This window comes from Schistocerca cancellata, chromosome 1, assembly GCF_023864275.1.
Source record: "Schistocerca cancellata isolate TAMUIC-IGC-003103 chromosome 1, iqSchCanc2.1, whole genome shotgun sequence".
NCBI classification, from domain to species: Eukaryota; Metazoa; Arthropoda; class Insecta; order Orthoptera; family Acrididae; genus Schistocerca; species Schistocerca cancellata.
Genome location: NC_064626.1, coordinates 733,230,187 through 733,248,085, shown reverse-complemented (window position 1 = coordinate 733,248,085; position 17,899 = coordinate 733,230,187). Strand labels below are relative to the sequence as shown.

Genomic DNA, 17,899 nt, shown 5'->3' with positions numbered 1-17,899 from the left:
TTCTGGTCCAGGACAGTCTGCACAGGTGACAGGCATACATTTTTCATTATTATTGTCACATACCATGGAAGCTATCACGTCTTTATAATTTCCATTTAGCTTGGCTCCTTCATCTTAAGCTTTGTGTTTTGATGATGCTTGCAAGAGCATGCACTATGAGTACTTGATGCACTTTGGTTGTACAAAGCAAAACATGGAGTGGCCAATTTTGTGCTCTCGGTATTTCTGTGTATAGAGGCTGTAGAGCTCATTCAGAATTTTCTGCTTCTGCACATTAATATCATTAATCACAGTTGAAACACACTCCTTTTCACCAGGTCACAAGTGACTATTTTTGTCATCCTTGTGAAAGTGGGGAGAGAGGGGGGGGGGGGGGGAGCGAGAGGTAAGGACATACATGGAAATTACTGAACTTTGATAGGATGGCTGCGATCCTTCCGCTCCGTAAGCCTGCAAGAGACCGGATGCCTGCAGTAATGTTGAACTGCCTAAATGACCTCCAAGTCACTGGTGTGTTTTCCAAAATATCATGCCTACTCACAGAAAACACTTTGCAGGGAAGGTGATAACTGACAGTCAAAACCAGGATCCATGCCTTCACAGGAGCCAATTCATTCCTTTGTGTACCATACAGAACTCCAAACTTTGCAACCCTGGCCAGCTCACTCTGCACACCACACACTCACTGTTCAAAACCTTCCTGCTTCATGGCTTTTGTCCCCGCCAATGTCACTGCTAGCATACCTCCAAAGTTATCCAGGCAGATGTCATCATTGAGGGGCGAAATTGATAAAAGGCAGAGCCTGCATGGCCCACTAAGGTTTTAAGCTAATGTGTGTCTTTGAGAGTCCCAGTAAGAAAAGATCATCTTGGGGTTCTAACAGCAGTAAGTGGTTATAAATCAATGAGTTTTTGGTTGAGGACTCCTCAGACATTGTCCAGTACCTCAACCGTATACAGCCATGTTACCAGTTGCAATGTCACTGGTGTTGAGTCCATCACTATATAAGGCAATGTTTTTGTCTCGCATCCGCAATTCCCACTTATCCTCATCTTGGTTTGGGTCTTGCTGTACTCAGCTGTGCTCTGTTGTCTTTATTGAGGGTTCTGTTAAGTATCGTCACACTTATATCTTCATTTATTACACCACCCCAGAAACCATTAGCCCTTGTGATGATCAAGTTCTCATCAAATTCAGTTTTATGGCTGTTTACTGAAGCATGTTCAATTGCCACAAATTTAACAAGATAGCTAGTTGCAGATACCTCTGATGTTTATCTGGCATTGTTCTGTCGTGCACCAGGTCTGCTCAGCTTAATACTCGTACTTGTGTGCATTCACAGGGTATTTTGTTACCACAAGGGACTTTGAGACTACATTATCTTTTACAGTCTTCATCTTCATCTGAAATTGCATGCAATATTTATTTGCTATAACCATTGTAATGGAGACTGTTTGAGTATTATTCCACCCTTGTGGCAAGTTTTTTGCAGCAGAGGCAACTTCTGCTAGGTGAACATGCACTTAAAACTGTGCAGGTATCAGTCTGCAAGAGTTGTTTTCCAGTGCACTCTATGGCAGAAACATACATTGTGTGTTTGAATGATGAAGATGTTAAGGAAGGGCAAGACAAAGATTCTGTCATCAACATAGCAGTAAAAAACATGGATTTTCAGTAGACAAGGCACTATCCTCACATCATGAAAAAGCTAATGGCTTCCCCATCGCAACACTATTCATGTGTTCAAAATATCTTTTGCTAGGTGCAAATTAAAATGAAGTCAGAGTGTCCTTGAACAGTTCAATTACCAAAGAATGGGGGCAGCAGATCTATTGACCTTTTGATGGGAACATGCATAAATAATGACACCATATCAGTGCTTCTCCAAGACACAGGTAGTTAATTTGGCTGATAATGTCAATGGTACTTCTTATGTATTGTGTACAGTGCCATATATCTCAAGTAAGTAGACTGGCAAGATGTTGTGGCAGTTTGTCTGTTTGAAATCCAGTTTTATTAGTGATGATTGATGAAGTTGTCTTTGTAATGTGTACTTTACCTTTGGCATGCCATAAAACTTGTATTATGTAAATGGCTGAGAGAGGAGATTCTTGATAACACAGTCTTCCAGCAATGACTGCTTATGTAGCTCCAGCGTCTTCCTCATTATTGTTGAGGTCGGGCCCTTGGGGCAATCTATAGTAGGTGTCCAACATCAATAGGATGTTCATATCATAGTTAGCTTGTTTTAAATTGCTGGCTGGATTACCTATGTCAGCTGAAAGGACAGTAAGGAGACGATTATTGTGGAGTGCACTTAGGCTGTTGCTCAGTCCTTGTCCTGTTAGGGATTGGTAGTTTTGATTTTTAATGGATCTGGCTCATTTAATGGTTAATTTCATCAGCAGTTTCAGAGCATCTTGCAGAAAGGAATACTCACGAGTAAAAATAACTAATCTTTCTGCATTCTCCGTAGAGAACAGAAATATACAATAGGTATTAGAAGAACCTCACTGTCCTACATAAGTGCAAATAAAAGGAGATTACTCTATGTTATGAAGAAAATAGAGATATTTACAGAGACTTAAACACAACTTCTCTCAGTGAACACATGGAATACATGGAGACCTGGAGTAAGTGGTTAATGGAGAATTCCTGACTAGATACTAAAAATGCAGAGGGAGTTTGTGATTACTATGCATCCACATATTATTTCATGCATTCAGACATAGCATTAGATTATTATTTTGTAGCACTATTTTATCCTTTAATGTAAGAAATTAACTGGTGGCTTTGTATAAAAATGGCTAGTCATTTAGTTGCATTTTTTAAATTCTGTGACAATTGTACTTTTATGTACACAACAGTAATTCTGGTGGCAACTATTGTTGCGTTGTGGTCTTCAGTCAGAAGATGGTTTGATGCAGCTGTCCATGCTACGGTATTCTGTGCAAGCCTCTTCATCTCCGAATAATTACTGCAGCCTACATCCTTCTGAATCTGCTTACTCTATTTACCTCTTGGTCTTCCTCTATGATTTTTATTCCCCACATTTTCCTCTATTACTAAATTGGTGATCCCTTAATGTCTCAGAATGTGTCCTGTCAACTGATCCCTTCCTTTGGTCAAGTTGTGCCATGGATTTCTTACCTGCCCAATTCTATTCAGTACCTGCTTATTAGTTATGTGATCTACCCACCTAATCTTCAGCATTCTTCTGTGGCTCCCCAATTCAAAAGCTTCTGTTCTCTTCTTGTCCAAACTGTTTATTGTCCTCACTTCACATCTGTACATGGATGGCTATACTCCAGACATATACAAGGCGTGTTTTTTAAGTAAGTACCATTTTGAAATTAAAGAAAGACGTGCTAAGATATCTCAATAATTTTATTTTTACATGAAAGCCTGTACCTTAATCTACTTTTCTACATAATTTCCGTCAATACTGAGGCACATCTCATAACGTTGTACCAGTTTTTGAATACCCTCCTCATAGAAGTGTGCCACCTGAGTTGTTAACCACTGCGTCACCACAGTTTTGACTTCGTCATCGTCTTGAAGACGATGACCGCCCAGGTGTTTCTTCAAGATGAAACATGGGTGGCCTACGTCACACCAGAATCAAAGCAAGAGTCTATGGAATGGTGGCATTCAGATTCACCCAGAAAAGTGAAGTTTAAGCAAACAATTTCTGCCCAGAAAATCATGTGCACAGATTTTTGGGACAAAAAAGGATTACTGCTTGTAGAATTTCTGCCTCGTAATGAAACAATCAATGCAGCAGCTTACTGGAAGACATTTCACAATCTGCGCCGTTCAATTCAGAACAAAAACTGTGGCAAGCTGAGCAAGGGCATCGTTTTGCTGCAAGACAACGCCCGTCCGCATGTGGTGAATCAGACCAAAGATATCATCACATCTTTTCTGTGGGAAACTCTAGATCATGGATCCCCAAACTATTTTCGACAAGTGACCCCTTTTCCAAAATGAACTGTTACCTCAGAACCCCATGGCCAAATTACCTACTTTTAAGATCAACCCCCTTATTCATAATGGTCCGCTAACTTAAAACAGCTGCTACAGAGTGTTATTTTTCATTCTGACTTAGGTCAATAGAAGAAGACAGAGTGAGAATTAGCAATGCTTTAAGTTAGCAGACTATTATGAATAAGGAGGCCTATCTTTCGTTTTTTCCTATTGATACAAAATACCTAGGTACTAAGGTACCAATTGGAAAACTTTGCACTTGCACTTGAGTAAAGTTGACTTCATTTTCTCATCAAAATTTAACAAAATAAAAAGACATACAATTCAGTAAATATCAAGTTTAATTTATAATGATTATAACAAATTAAGTACTTAAAGAATCTTAAGTAGGTAGGAAATAATATTTAAAAAAATATTAATTTGCAAAGAGAAAATAAAACATTCAGTGTGATGGATGAACCTGGTGACTATCTACCAATCTAGCTACATCCGGTTCAATATTGGTGAGTTGCAGCCTTAAATCTCCACGTTCGTTGATTTTCAAACGGTTTCTTTCTTTCGTAAAAATGTTTGTTACCACACTGAAGGTTTTTTCAACTAGGTGTTGATGATGGAAAAGCGATAAGGTATTTTTCAGCAACATTCCACAATGTAGGATACTGTGTTTCAATGTTGCGTTGGAACCAGAACTTTTGATAGCCTTAGTTGAACTCCTGCTTAAGCTCTTCGTCTGTGCTGAAGGTAATCAACTCTTCTTACATTATCACATTGGCTTCTTCTATGGCTGTGGTATTGAACGGATTTATTATCCATTGAGGAATTTGTAAATTTAAAAGATCCTCAAACCTCTCCGTAAAATCCTTGTGTAATGCGTCCAAGTGAGTGACATATAATAAAATGTCATCATCTTGAAGCATTTCTGGTAATTTTGACAAATGCAGAAACTGCGAATATTCTTTTCTGCCTAAATTTTGTTTATAAAGGATTAGTTTATCCACGAAGGCCGATATTATTGATTTTGTTTTAATTAAGTTAAGATCGTCACCCTGCAGTTGCAAATTAACTTTGTTGAATATTCCAAAGATATCAGTCAAGTAATAAATATCTGTTTTACAATTGTTCAGATTTTCTTTCAATTTCAGATGTTTTTCTTGTAAAAACTCCAACACAGATTCAAAAATGGCTGAAAATCTTTCTAAGCAAGAGCCTCTTGATAGCCAGCGAACTTCAGTGTGCAGAAGTAATCGAGTAAAGACTTCGTCGTTTTCCTCACATTGCTGAGCAAATAACCGAGAGTTCAAAGAATTGCTTTGAATCTTGTTGATAGCATTTATTACATATTGTAAAGACTTAAGCAATCTAGGACTCAGCTTTTTTGCTACTAAATGCTGCCTGTGAATCACGAAGTGAATGACTAGTACATCAGGCAGTTGTCGCTTTTAGTGAGCTATAAAACCACGATGACGACCAACCATAGACGGTGCACCATCAGTCGCAACAGGAACAATGTTCTTCCATAGAATAGCTTTGTCAGTAAAAAAATGTTCCACGGCCTGAAAAATCGATTCTCCTCTGGTATCAGTCTCTAAATATTTAGCAAAAAGCAGTTCTTGGCACATATTTTCATCTTTGATAAATCGAACATATCCTAACAACAGAGCTTCATTGCTGGGTAATGTAGACTCGTCCAACTAGAGAGAGAATCTGTTGGTCTGTAAGAACTTGAATAAAATGTTTTCCATATCGCGTCCACATCTCGTCTATGCGTCTCTGAACGGTGTTATTGCTCAAAGGTATTCTCTTTAAAATATCATGTGCGGGTTTGTGCAATACATTGTTATAGACCCCCGCAATGGCTGGTAAGATAAGCTGCTCTGCAATTGTGTGGGGTTTCCCCGACTTCGCTATTGGTAAAGATATATTATAGGACGCTCGTAAACCATCATCGTCTTTAATAGATGATGACGCAAACATCGATCTTATGAATGGCCTTTTGTCTAGTTTTTCAATAAGCGCTTGAAAAAATGACAGGGGCTTACTTTTTTTGTCAGCATGTACTCTTGATAACTGGTCATCCATTTTTGAAGGCTTCGTGGCATCGTTACTGAATACTTTTTCACATATGAGACACAATGGCAAGTGTTGATTTGATGGAGATGCCATAAATCCGAACTTCAAGTAGTCCAAACTGTATTGCCTGCATTTTTTTTTCCCCCGTGTCCGCCCTCATAAAACTCCCAGTAATCCTGCAAATAAAAAACTACCTAAATAAAAAACAATAATAAACTGTTAAATTTGCAGACTATCTTATTTTTATCACACTCAGGTAATGGATTCTTGTTAGGTATTACTGACTTACTCATTGATAAACTTGGACACCTATATTAGGTAAGTAACTATAGTAGGTAAATAGGTATAGAAAATTTGTATTAGGTAAGTAGGTACCTATCAGCATAAGAACGAAAACCAAAGCAAACTGAACACTTCAAAGTTTAGGTACCTACCTACTTAACAACTTAAGTGTAAGTAATTTTTACAAATACTTCTATACCTACTTATTTAAAATATTTTGTATGTTGTGTTTACCACTTTTTCAGTCACTTTACTTCACTTAATTTAGCTATGTAATATATTTGTAATCTCTTGAAATAAATGAGTACTTATATGAGTTATTATCGTTCAAGCTCGAACGAATTTCAAAACGCAAATGAACTTTCAACCTAAGTGCAAGCTCGTTAAATAGTAAAATATCAGGAACATGTTTGGACTTGATCATGAATTCGTTCGTGTTAAATCGTGTAAGCGTCTGTAAAGAAGTCAAAACGCGCCTGAAAGACGTATGCTCGAACTCATTATCTTGCACAAACTTGTCCACACAGACTTGCCGAGTTTTTCATCTTGTATGAACTTGAGACTTTAGATTACTACGACAATGATTTTTCCTACAAAATTATTAATTATTCTTAGTACACATAACACAACATAAACAATACGGTACCTACCTATCTTGAAAGTTTTAAATAAGAACTTGTGTTAATTTAATAGGGGTCGATTTTTAGACCTTGTCGACCCCCAAAATCAGTTTTCGTTTATGTCTAGGAAACCGATATTGACCCCGCCTGACCTGGGCGGTCAGCGTCTTCATGACGAAGTCAAAACAGTGGTGATGCAGTGCTTAACAAGTCAGGCAACAGACTCCTATGAGGAAGATATTCAAAAACTGGTACAACATTATGACAAGTGCCTCAATATTGACGAAAATTGTGTAGGAAAGTAGATTAAGGTACAGGCTTTCATGTAAAAATAAAATTATTGAGATATCTTGGCACTTTTTTTTTTATTTTTTTAAAATTTCAAAACGGTACTTATTTAAAAAACACACCTCGTACCTTTGGAAATGACTTCCTAACGTTTAAGTCCTGTATTTATTGTTAACAAATTTCTCTTCTTCAGAAACACTTTTCTTGCCATTGCCAGTCTACATTTTATATCCTCTCTACTTCGACTTTGTTTCGCTTTTGTTGGTGTTCATCTTATATCTTCCTTTCAAGACACTGTCCATTATGTTCAGCTGCTCTTCCAAATCCTTTGCTCTGTCTGACAGAATTACAATGACATCAGCAATCCCTGAACTTTAATTCCTACTCCAAATTTTTCTTTGGTTTCCTTTACTGAGTGCTCAGTGTACAGATTGAATAACATCAGGGATAGGCTACAACCCTGTCGCCTCCCTTCTCAACTACTACTTCCCTTTTATGCCCCTTCACTCTTATAACTGCCATCTGGTTTCTGTATAAGTTGAAAATAGCCTTTCACTCCCTGTATTTTACACCTCCTACCTTCAGCATTTCAAAGAGAGTGTTTTGGACAATGTTGTCAAAAGCTTTCTCTAAGTCTGCAAATGCTCTCAGAGGTTTGCCTTTCCTGTACTTATCATAGGATCAGTATTGCCTCGCGTGTTCCTATATTTCTCTGGAATCCCCACTGATCTTCCCTAAGGTCAGCTTCTTACAATTTTTCCTTTCTTCTGTAAAGAACTCTTGTTAATATTTTGCAACCATGACCTAATTAAACTGATAGTTCAGTAATGTTTACACCTGTCAGCAACTGCTATCTTTGGAATTGGAAATATTATATTCCTCTTCAAATCTGAGGGTATTTCATATGTCTCATACATGTTGCACACGAGGTGGAAGACTTTTGTCAAACCATCGTTAACGATTGGGATTAATTGATTCATAGCAGTGTACAGTATTTGGGTTTTAATATGGCCCATTTTATATTTTATTGCATTATATTCCTAACTTAGCTTGCATTATTGCAGTTCAAAATTTATTAGGACACACAGACTTGTGCACAAGATGCTAAGATGAATATGTGTCTGTGCATTACTTGTTATATACCTTGATTGTTAATAATCTGTGCATTGTTATGCAGCTATGATTTTGACATTGGCCTGCTATAGTAGTTAGGCATATACTGCAGCCAAACTTTGTTCCATTTGGTAATGTTATACTCTCCAACTTAGCAGTTTTTTTTAAAGCATACCTTTAATAATGCTATACAGCAATGACTAATGGGATTTATGTATATGAACATTTTGTAAACACACTACAATCAAATATAATCATGCACGGTAATGTGAAACACTTAGCTGTCACTGTGTGGGAGACCTTAGTACCTTTAATCAGAGCACATGTTTACTTCAGACCACCAGAATTGCAAAGATGTGTGCAGTTGGTTTTCTGGTGAAGCTAGAATGCACTGTTGGTTCTGCCTTATGATTTTAACAAGGTACAATTTATTTATATAGTTATATACTTCAATGTAACTTTCTTCCATATTAGCATGTGTGAGGCAGTTAGTTTTTGACTGTTAATATCTTCATCTACAGCTACATCTGCCTCTTCAAACCACCTTGAGATGCTTGTCCCAGGGTACATCCCACTGTACCAGTTATTAGAATTTCTTCCTGTTCCATTCATCTACAGAGTGCGGGAAGAATGATTGTTTGAATGGCTCTGTGCGTGCAGTAATTGTTCTAATCTTATCCTCACAATCCTTGTGTGAGCAATAAGTAGGGGATTGTAGTATATTCCTAGAGTAATCATTTAAAGCCAGTTCTTGAAACTTTTTAATAGGTTCTCTTGGGATAGTGTAGGTCTATCTTCAAGAGTCTTCCAGTTCACTTCCTTCAGTATTTCTGTGACACTCTCCCATGGATTAAACAAACCAGTGACCATTCTGTATAAGTTCAGTATCCCCTATCAGTTCTATCTGGTACAGATCCCAGACACTTGAGCAATATTGTAGAAACAGTCGCACGAGTGATTTATAAGCTGATTGCATTTCCCCAGTATTCTACCAATAAACTGAAGTCTGCCACCTGCCTTACCCATGACTGAACCTACGTGTTCATTCCATTTCATATCCCTACAAAGTGCTACACCCAGGTGTTTGTATAGCCATAGGATACTCCGTTTTTTTCATTTTGTGAAGTGCACAGTGTTATATATCTGAACTTTTAGAGCTAGTTGCCAATATCTGCACCACATTGAAATCTTATCAAGGCCTGACTGAATTCTTATGCAGCTTCTTTCTGACAGTACTTCATTACAGATAACTGCATCATCTGCAGAAATCCTGATATTTTAGGGTGTTAATATTGTCTGCAAGGTCATTAATATGCAACATTAACAGAAAGGATCCCAACAGACTTCCTTGGGGCACACTCAAAGTTACTTATGCACCTATGGCTATGACTCTCCATCCAAGATAACATGCTGTGTCCTCCTTAACAAAACATCCTCAATCAAGTCACAAATTTCACTTGATATCCCAAATGACTGTACTTTTGACAATAAGTGTAAGTGTGGTACTGAATCAAATGCTTTTTGGAAGTCAAGAAATACTGCATCTACCTGGTTGCCTTTATACAAAGCTTTCAGTATGCCATGTGAGAAAAGTACAAGTTGGGTTTCAGGTGATCAATGTTTTCAAAATCCATGCTGGTTGGCAGTGAGGAGGTCATTCTGTTCGAGATAGCTCATTATGTATGAGCTCAGAATATGTCCTAAGATTCTACAACAAATCTATGTCAAGAATATTAGATGATAGTTATGTTCAGCTCAATTTGCCAGGTCCTTAGCCTAGTTTTTGACTCCGGGGACAAGGGATCATTTAAATCGGCAGTCTGGAACAAGGATTCCAACCCTGACCTATGTTTTGTAACACAGGACTCCCAGGGACAATCTTTATGTACAGTAAGGACAGTCCTTGGAGGTTTCCCAAAAAGCCAACTCCGGCCAGTAATTCTAGACGTAGGAATTCAAATTCCTGTAATCACATCAATGCCTAGACCAAGATGGAACTTCAGAAAAGCAGACTGGACTAAATTTTCCAAAGAACTTGATACAGTGATCAGATGGATCCCCCCACTAAGTGAAAATTATGAAAGATTCGTTGGAGCAGTTCTAACAACAGCAAAAAAATCCGTCTAAAGGATTCCAGAGAGAATATGTCCCAGGCTGGAGTAATGACTGCGAAGAACTATATCAGTTCTATTTAACCACAAATGACAGTGGAACTGCTGCAGAACTCCTAAAACACCTTGATAAAGCTTGTAAAGAGTGCTGGGAGCGAAAAACAGAAAGTTTGGATTTTAAGAGGTCAAGCAGAGAGGTGTGGAACCTCTTGAGAAAAGTGGGAGGAAGTCGACCACCCACCCAAAAAGATCCTGAAGTAACACCAGACCAGATTGCAAACAGAATAAGGTCTCTCTCCAATGCATCCCCACACTCAAGAATGGTTAAGAAAAAGCTTATAAACCTGAAGCAGAAGGTACCCAACAAATCAGAGTACTCCAAAGACTTCACCAAAGATGAGATCACTGCAGCAATCAAAGAAATGAAAAAAGGCAAAGCTCTAGGATTTGATGGGATACACCCAGAGTTCCTCATCAAGTGTGGAAACAGGACTCGAAGATGGCTTGCAAGTTTCTTCGCTAATATTGTGCTATCAGGGAACATGCCAAAAGCCTTCAAAAAACAAAAATCATAGCAATATTGAAGCTGGGTAATCCAGCGAACAAAACTGCTAGCTATAGCCCAATCGCCCTCCTGAGCTGCTCCTACAAGCATTTGGAAAGTCATTCTCAACCAAATCTCTCCAAAGACCCATGAAGTTATTCCTATTGAACAGGCAGGATTCAGACCAAACAGAAGCTGTGCAGACCAAGTGCTCAGCTTAACTACACATGTAGAAGCTGGATTCCAACGTCACCTTAAAATGTCAGTGGCTTTTATTGATCTTACAGCTGCCTATGATGCAGTACGGAGTCAAGGACTCTTGTACAAACTCGCCAGTATCATACACTGCCAAATCACAATCAGGCTCATAAACAACATGCTATTTGTGAGATGCTACCAAGTAGTCCTTGGCAACCAACTAGGCAGACAGAAGAAACTTAATAATGGTCTTCCTCAAGGCTCAGTTTTGGTGCCAATCCTGTTCAGCTTGTATACATCTGACCTCCCTGAAACAGAATCAAGGAAGTAGATCTATGCAGACGAGCTGGCCTTGGCCACCCAGCTGATGAGGAGATCCTATGCACAGATCAGCACAATAGACAAATACTTCATAAAGTGGAGACTGATACCAAATCCAATGAAGACTGAAGTCAGCTGCTTTCACCTTAACAACAGAATGGCCAATGCGAAGTTGAATGTCACCTTTAATGGTCAGGTTCTTCACCACCAAGACTCTCCAAAATATCTAGGAGTGATGCTTGATAGAACCCTCTCTTACAGGAAGCACATAGAAAACACCACAGCAAAGCTGAGATCACGCAATAACATCATACAGAATCTGAGAGCTACAACACTGCGATACGCTGGTCTATTCTGTTGCCAAATACTGTGCCCCAGTGTGGCTCAATAGCACACATGTGAGAAAACTTGACGTGGAGCTAAACGCAGCAATGAGGACAACAACAGGCTGCATCAAATCTAGTCCTCTATACTGGTTACCGCCTCTAAGCAGCATTGCGCTATCAGACCTCCGAAGACAGAATGCCCTCCTCAAGGAATACCAAAAATTACTTAAAATCCCCGAGCTTCCAATGCACTCTGACGTTCCTGCACTTCGAATGAACTGATTAAAATCTAGGCAGCCATCTGTCCTACTGGCAGAATCGCTACAGGCAGCTACTTTCGGTATAAACAAAAAGTGGACAGAAATGTGGAACACTATTGCCCATGAGGAACATCAGACCGTCCAAAGACCCAACACAAGACCAGCCGGTATGGAGCTAACGCGATGTGCCTGGAAAACAATTAATCGGATCTCCACACTAGCTAGTCACTGTGTATATGTAATGCCTTACGCTAAATAAATGGATGATAGTTTTGTGGATCACTTGTACTACCCTTCTTGTAGACAGGTGTGAACTGTGCCTTTTTCCAAGAACTGGGCATGGTTTTTTGTTTGAGGGACCTGCGATTGATTATAGTTAAAAGAGAGGCTAACCTAGCTGCAAATTCAGTACAGAATCTGACAGAGATTCCATCGGGGCCTGGACTTTTGTTCAGTTTTAATGATTTCAGCTGTTTCTCGACACCACTAACACTTATTTCTTTCATCTTTCCGGTGGTATGAGGATTAAATTGGGGCAATTCTCCTTGGTTTTACTTTGTGAAGGAACGTTTGAAAATGGAGTTAATCACTTCAGCTTTTGTTTTACTACTCTCAATTTTAGTTCCTGTCTCATTGGCTAGGGACTGTACCTTAACTTTGGTGCTGCTGACAGCTTTTACATACAACCAGAATTTCTTGGGGTTCTGTGGCCAAACATGTTACATTCAGCAGCTCTCTATCTATAGCCCATGCTTTGTTTTTCACCTATCATGAAGTAATCTCTGTTTCTTTAGAAGATTCTTTACAGTTACTGTATACCATGGAGGTTTCCTTCCTTTATGAACTACTCTTCTGGTTACACATCTATCCAGTGCATGGTCAACTATTCTTTTAGACTTGCGGTAGAGTCCTTTTACATGCTCCTGCCTTGTACTGAAAGTTTCAAGTTCCTCATTGAGATATGATACTATTTTTTTTTTATCTGGTTTACTGAGCGCACATATCTTTCTGCTTGGTTTAGTTGTCCTTCGTTCCGTAGTAATCATTGTTGCCACATCCGCATCGTGGTCACTGATACCACTTTCAGTGTGGGCATAATCAAAGAGGTCAAGTCTATTTGTAGCCATCAGATGCAATATATTTCCATCATGAGTTCTCGGAAGTTTTCTGAGAAGGCATTTAGTAAAGTTTCACAGGATGTCTTATCATGCGCATCATTAACAAAACTGTAATTTTCCCAATTAACTGTTGGATGATTAAAGTGCCCACCAATGATTACAGTGTGATCGGGAAACATATGTACAAGTGAACTGTGGTTTCTTCTCAAGTTCCCAGTTAAATCAGGAGATGAGTCTGTTGGGTAATAGAAGGATCCAATTATTTTATGCCTAACCCTGATACTGAATCTTGCTCAAACAGTCTCACATACAGCTTCAGTTTCTATCTTGGTGGATTTGAGTTTCTTGCCTACTGCGACAAATGATATGCTGGCAGTTGTTAGGGCAGTATACATGATGGTAACTTGGATGTATTAAGGCTTGTTTACTTTTATTGTTACCATTTATTATCTGCCATAACAACTGTGATTATAGCTTACTAATTTTGTTTATTATATCCTCTGTCAAATTTCTAATAGCTTAGAGGAATTGTTTAAAGGCATATATTTTTAATCTTATCTTGCAGCTGCTTGAAAGTTAATGTGTAATATTCTAGTTAGGAATTTTTTCTGTATTTGTTGCATATTGGCCTATATGACTTTCTATTTGTAATTTTTTTTGTGCAGTATATTCAGACAGATCCACCAACAAATAAAGGCCTAGCAGCCCTTGTTATTCAGCTTATCCAATTCCAGGAGGACAATCTTGGCAAAAATGTCAGCAAACCTCCACTTACTAGACTTCCAGTAAGTAAACTAAAAATATATATATTTTGTACATGTATGATTTGCCATTTTCAGAGTTCATTTTATTAAATAACCTATTTCACTTCACAGATGCGATGTTTCTTGGATTTCAAACCTGGAGGATCACTATGTCACATCTTGGCCACAGTTTACAAATTCAAAAGTGACCAAGGTTGGAGACGATTTGATTTTCAGGTATTTTTTTCTTGGTTCATATGTTCTAGAACTTGTAGCGCAAATGTATTAATTTTGGATGGAAGAGTCTTGCTATTGTAACTGTGTCAAGTTATGATTTAAAACACCAATAATCATTTGGCTCAACCTAAAGAAGAATATGAAAATTATTCTAGGAATATTAGTGTGCAAGATGTGAATCAATATTGTGAGAATAAGTGAATTGTTTATGTGTGTGTAACACTGTTAAGGGCTTAAGGTATGATACAAAGTGTGAAATTTATAAACAGTGTACAAAGATTTTGTGTCTATAGTTGGTAGCTTGATTCCATGTGTTTTGGCGTGCTCCAGATGACTGCAGTTGTGGTTCTTTTGAGTAAAAGTGATGTAAATTTCAAATCCTGACCCTTAAAAATACCAGTTTATGCTCAGTTTTTGTTGACATCATTGGTGATGGGATACTGATCACTTTCAGCACGAGGAGGAGTGCAAATGAAAGGTGTCCTCTTGTTTCTCTTGCACTTCCAAATCAGTTTTTTGTCGTCCTCTATCTCTGAATAGACAGCACATTGTAAATTGAGGAACAACGTTAGAATGGTGTAAGGAGTGAAAATATTTTGGGTAATTACAAAATGCACAATTAGGCCCTTGCTTGGCTCTGTAAAAGATCCCTTAGGACTAAGAACACTTGGCGTGTATGGTATCATTTATGAATGTGGCCACCCAACTCAGTTACAAAGGCAAATTAGCTATAGCCAAGCATAGCATCTGCAAGGTGCACTCATTCAATTTCGAAAACACAAAAGTGCTATTTTGCAGCAGGAGTTTCTGGGAAGCAATAGTGTATATGAACATCTTGTGGACAGAGACGGTGGCTTCCATCTTGTCTCCATTTGGGATGATGTGTTATCAAAAATTTCCCAGAAGTATTCCCTGATTCAAATGCCAGCAATTGATAGATGGCCCTTGGGGTTTGGCATGTGGCTACTCCCCCACCATCTCTACCTGCACAACCTGGGATTTTCCTTCTGAGTGCATGTGATTTGCCCACCTGGTACGGTTCTGGAATGTGAATGGTGTGATCTGAAAAAGATAAATAGCAGCATCTGTTATAAGTCAAACACTTCACCAGAAGATGTCAAGTAAGAAACTTGTAGAAACATTACCCCAAAATGAAGATATTACTCAGTTGACTTTGTGAGAAAGACTTGTCAGCACGATTGGGTGAAAGCCAGCATTCACATGTAAAATGAGTAAATCACTTACAAATCAAGTAAGTAGGGAGCAGTGGCTAAGGACTAGTCACTGTCTGATACCTACCAATATTAACTATGAACTTTCTTTTGATATGTATTTACTGTAAACCTTTCTTTGCCTATAACTTCTAGTACTAAATAATTTTGTATTTTTATCTGTCCACATATCTTTAATATCCTTTTCTAACATCATCATATTTTAAATGCCACCAATTTATCCTACTCATTTTTCCACATGACTCATAATTTCCATTCACAAAATGGCGTGATTCATGTATACAGTTTAGGAAAATACCTCCTCAGTATTGTGTCAATGTTTGATGATGAGAGTAAAACTTTTTTACATGAGAAAGCATTCTTATTCAGATGGCTTTCTTGCTATGTTCACGATAAGTCATTTTACTAAATACTGTGCTGTATCAGATTCATTTCAGTTTTTTCTGTTTTTTCAACTGTGTTTTTAACATGATGATTTCACCCTCAAGCTTATCACATTCACCCCGAAATTTGACCTTAAGCTACTGTGACACTTGCACTAACTCCACTCTGTTCAGAAAACTTGACTGTGAGGCCATAAATGTGCAACTGTGCCCCAAGGACATCTTTAAGTCCTTCTGTCTCTCCATCTGAAAAACTTAGCCATCATCCCCCAATACAGATCTTGGCAAATGATTTTCTTGTAAAAGCGTTACATTGTGATCCTGTATTGTAATGTGACAGAGTGGTATTGTTGTCCCTTTCATTATTAACAACTACTGTGATTCCTGTAATTAATTTTTATTTGTGTAATTTGCATTACTTACGAAAAATGTTTGTAGCAACATTTTTCATCTCCTTGGGCACTTTATTACACAATTTTATTCCCCGATAGAAAATGCTGTTTTGAATTTTTTGTTTGTTTTTTCTTGGTAAATGGATGTCCAAAGTGGGTCTTGTTCCATGGATGTGTGTAGAAATATTACTGAAAGCTAAGTAATGTTTTCACTGGTATGCACAAAAAATGGCAGATGTACTCATTTCGTACATTAAGGATACTCAGCTTTTTAAACAATATTATGAGAAGGAAAGTTGCCACTCACCATATAGCAGAGATGCTGAGTCGCAGATAGGCACAACAAAAAGGTTCTCACAATTGTGAGAGTCTTTTTGTTAGTAGTAGTAGTAGTAGTAGTAGTAGTAGTTGTTGTTGTTGTTGTTATATTCTGACCCCCCCCCCCCCCTTTTTTTTTTTTTTTTTTTTCCGGTACAAAAACTATCCACGCGTTCTTTGTCTTCAATCCTTAGGAAAGAATCCCACAGCTAATAATTGAGTGTACATAGGAATAGTATCTCTCCACACAAGGTAGTGGCTGCTATAAAGTGATGATAGTATCCTAAGTGCAGAACATGCTGATGACATTCTTTTTGCTGGTATCTTTGTGTGTTCATTCCATGTTCCATGTTAACTGACAATCAATATTCATCCCGTAAAAACTTTTTGTTTGTACTACACATTGGCCAATGGTAAACATCTTCGATCATCTTATAAAGTCTGTAAAGTCATTGATATATATTAAGAAAAGAATTGGATGCAGAACATTACCCAGAGGAACATCCATGTTTATATGTTTCTTCTCTGACTCTTGTTTTATTAAAAAAAATTCAGCAGCAGATGGTGAAATATCTATAATACTTGCGCCCCATTTTTATGATGAGACTGTAACTATCAGTTTGCTACTCTCCTTACACTTAGTGTTTCTAGCTTGTTTAGCCATATTTTATGGTCAACTATCTCAAAAGCTTTGGACAAGTCTACAAGTATGCCTGTAACACAGTCATCCCTGTCAAGAGCTTCAAGTACCACTTTTGTGAACTCTGTAATGGCCATGCCTACCACTTTGGAAACTGAACTTTATTTCCAGAATGAGATTTTCACTCTGCAGCGGAGTGTGCGCTGATATGAAACTTCCTGGCAGATTAAAACTTTGTGCCCGACCGAGACTCGAACTCGGGACCTTTGCCTTTCGCGCAAGGCAAAGGTCCCGAGTTCGAGTCTCGGTCGGGCACACAGTTTTAATCTGTCAGGAATGAACTTTATTTCATTAAAAGGTTGTATTTATTCATTACTTTCTTTCACGATTGATTAACTTATTTTTGAGGATGCGGACATTAGTGAAAAACCTGTAGTTTTCAGTTCTCTCCACGTTTTCTTTCTTAGGAATGCCACGACTCGTGCTTCAGATACTGTGGAAAAATATCTGAACTAAAAGACTCATGTATTAGGTCTACATTTGTTAATGGGGCTTGTGTGCTGACTATGCATGCCTTTGGAACAGAGACTGGAACCTCGTCTATGCCTGCTGACTTCTTATTTTTTAATTTCTGTATTGTTTTTATGATTTCACGTTCCTTTGTGGGGAAACAGCGTTACAATTTCCTGCTGTGTAAGTCAATGTGGGTGCTACA

The 17,899-nt window shown here is 38.2% G+C and overlaps 1 protein-coding gene across 2 annotated transcripts in view; it reads left to right on the top strand.

Moving 5' to 3' along the window:
- LOC126185370 (SWI/SNF complex subunit SMARCC2) overlaps positions 1-17,899 on the top strand; it is a 78,940-nt gene that overhangs the window by 9,231 nt on the left and 51,810 nt on the right. For both annotated transcript variants that reach the window (XM_049928124.1, XM_049928123.1), the window contains exons 2-3: positions 13,905-14,024; positions 14,115-14,219. In XM_049928124.1, coding sequence (XP_049784081.1) covers positions 13,905-14,024; positions 14,115-14,219 — 225 coding nt within the window. The remainder of the gene's footprint in view (positions 1-13,904; positions 14,025-14,114; positions 14,220-17,899) is intronic.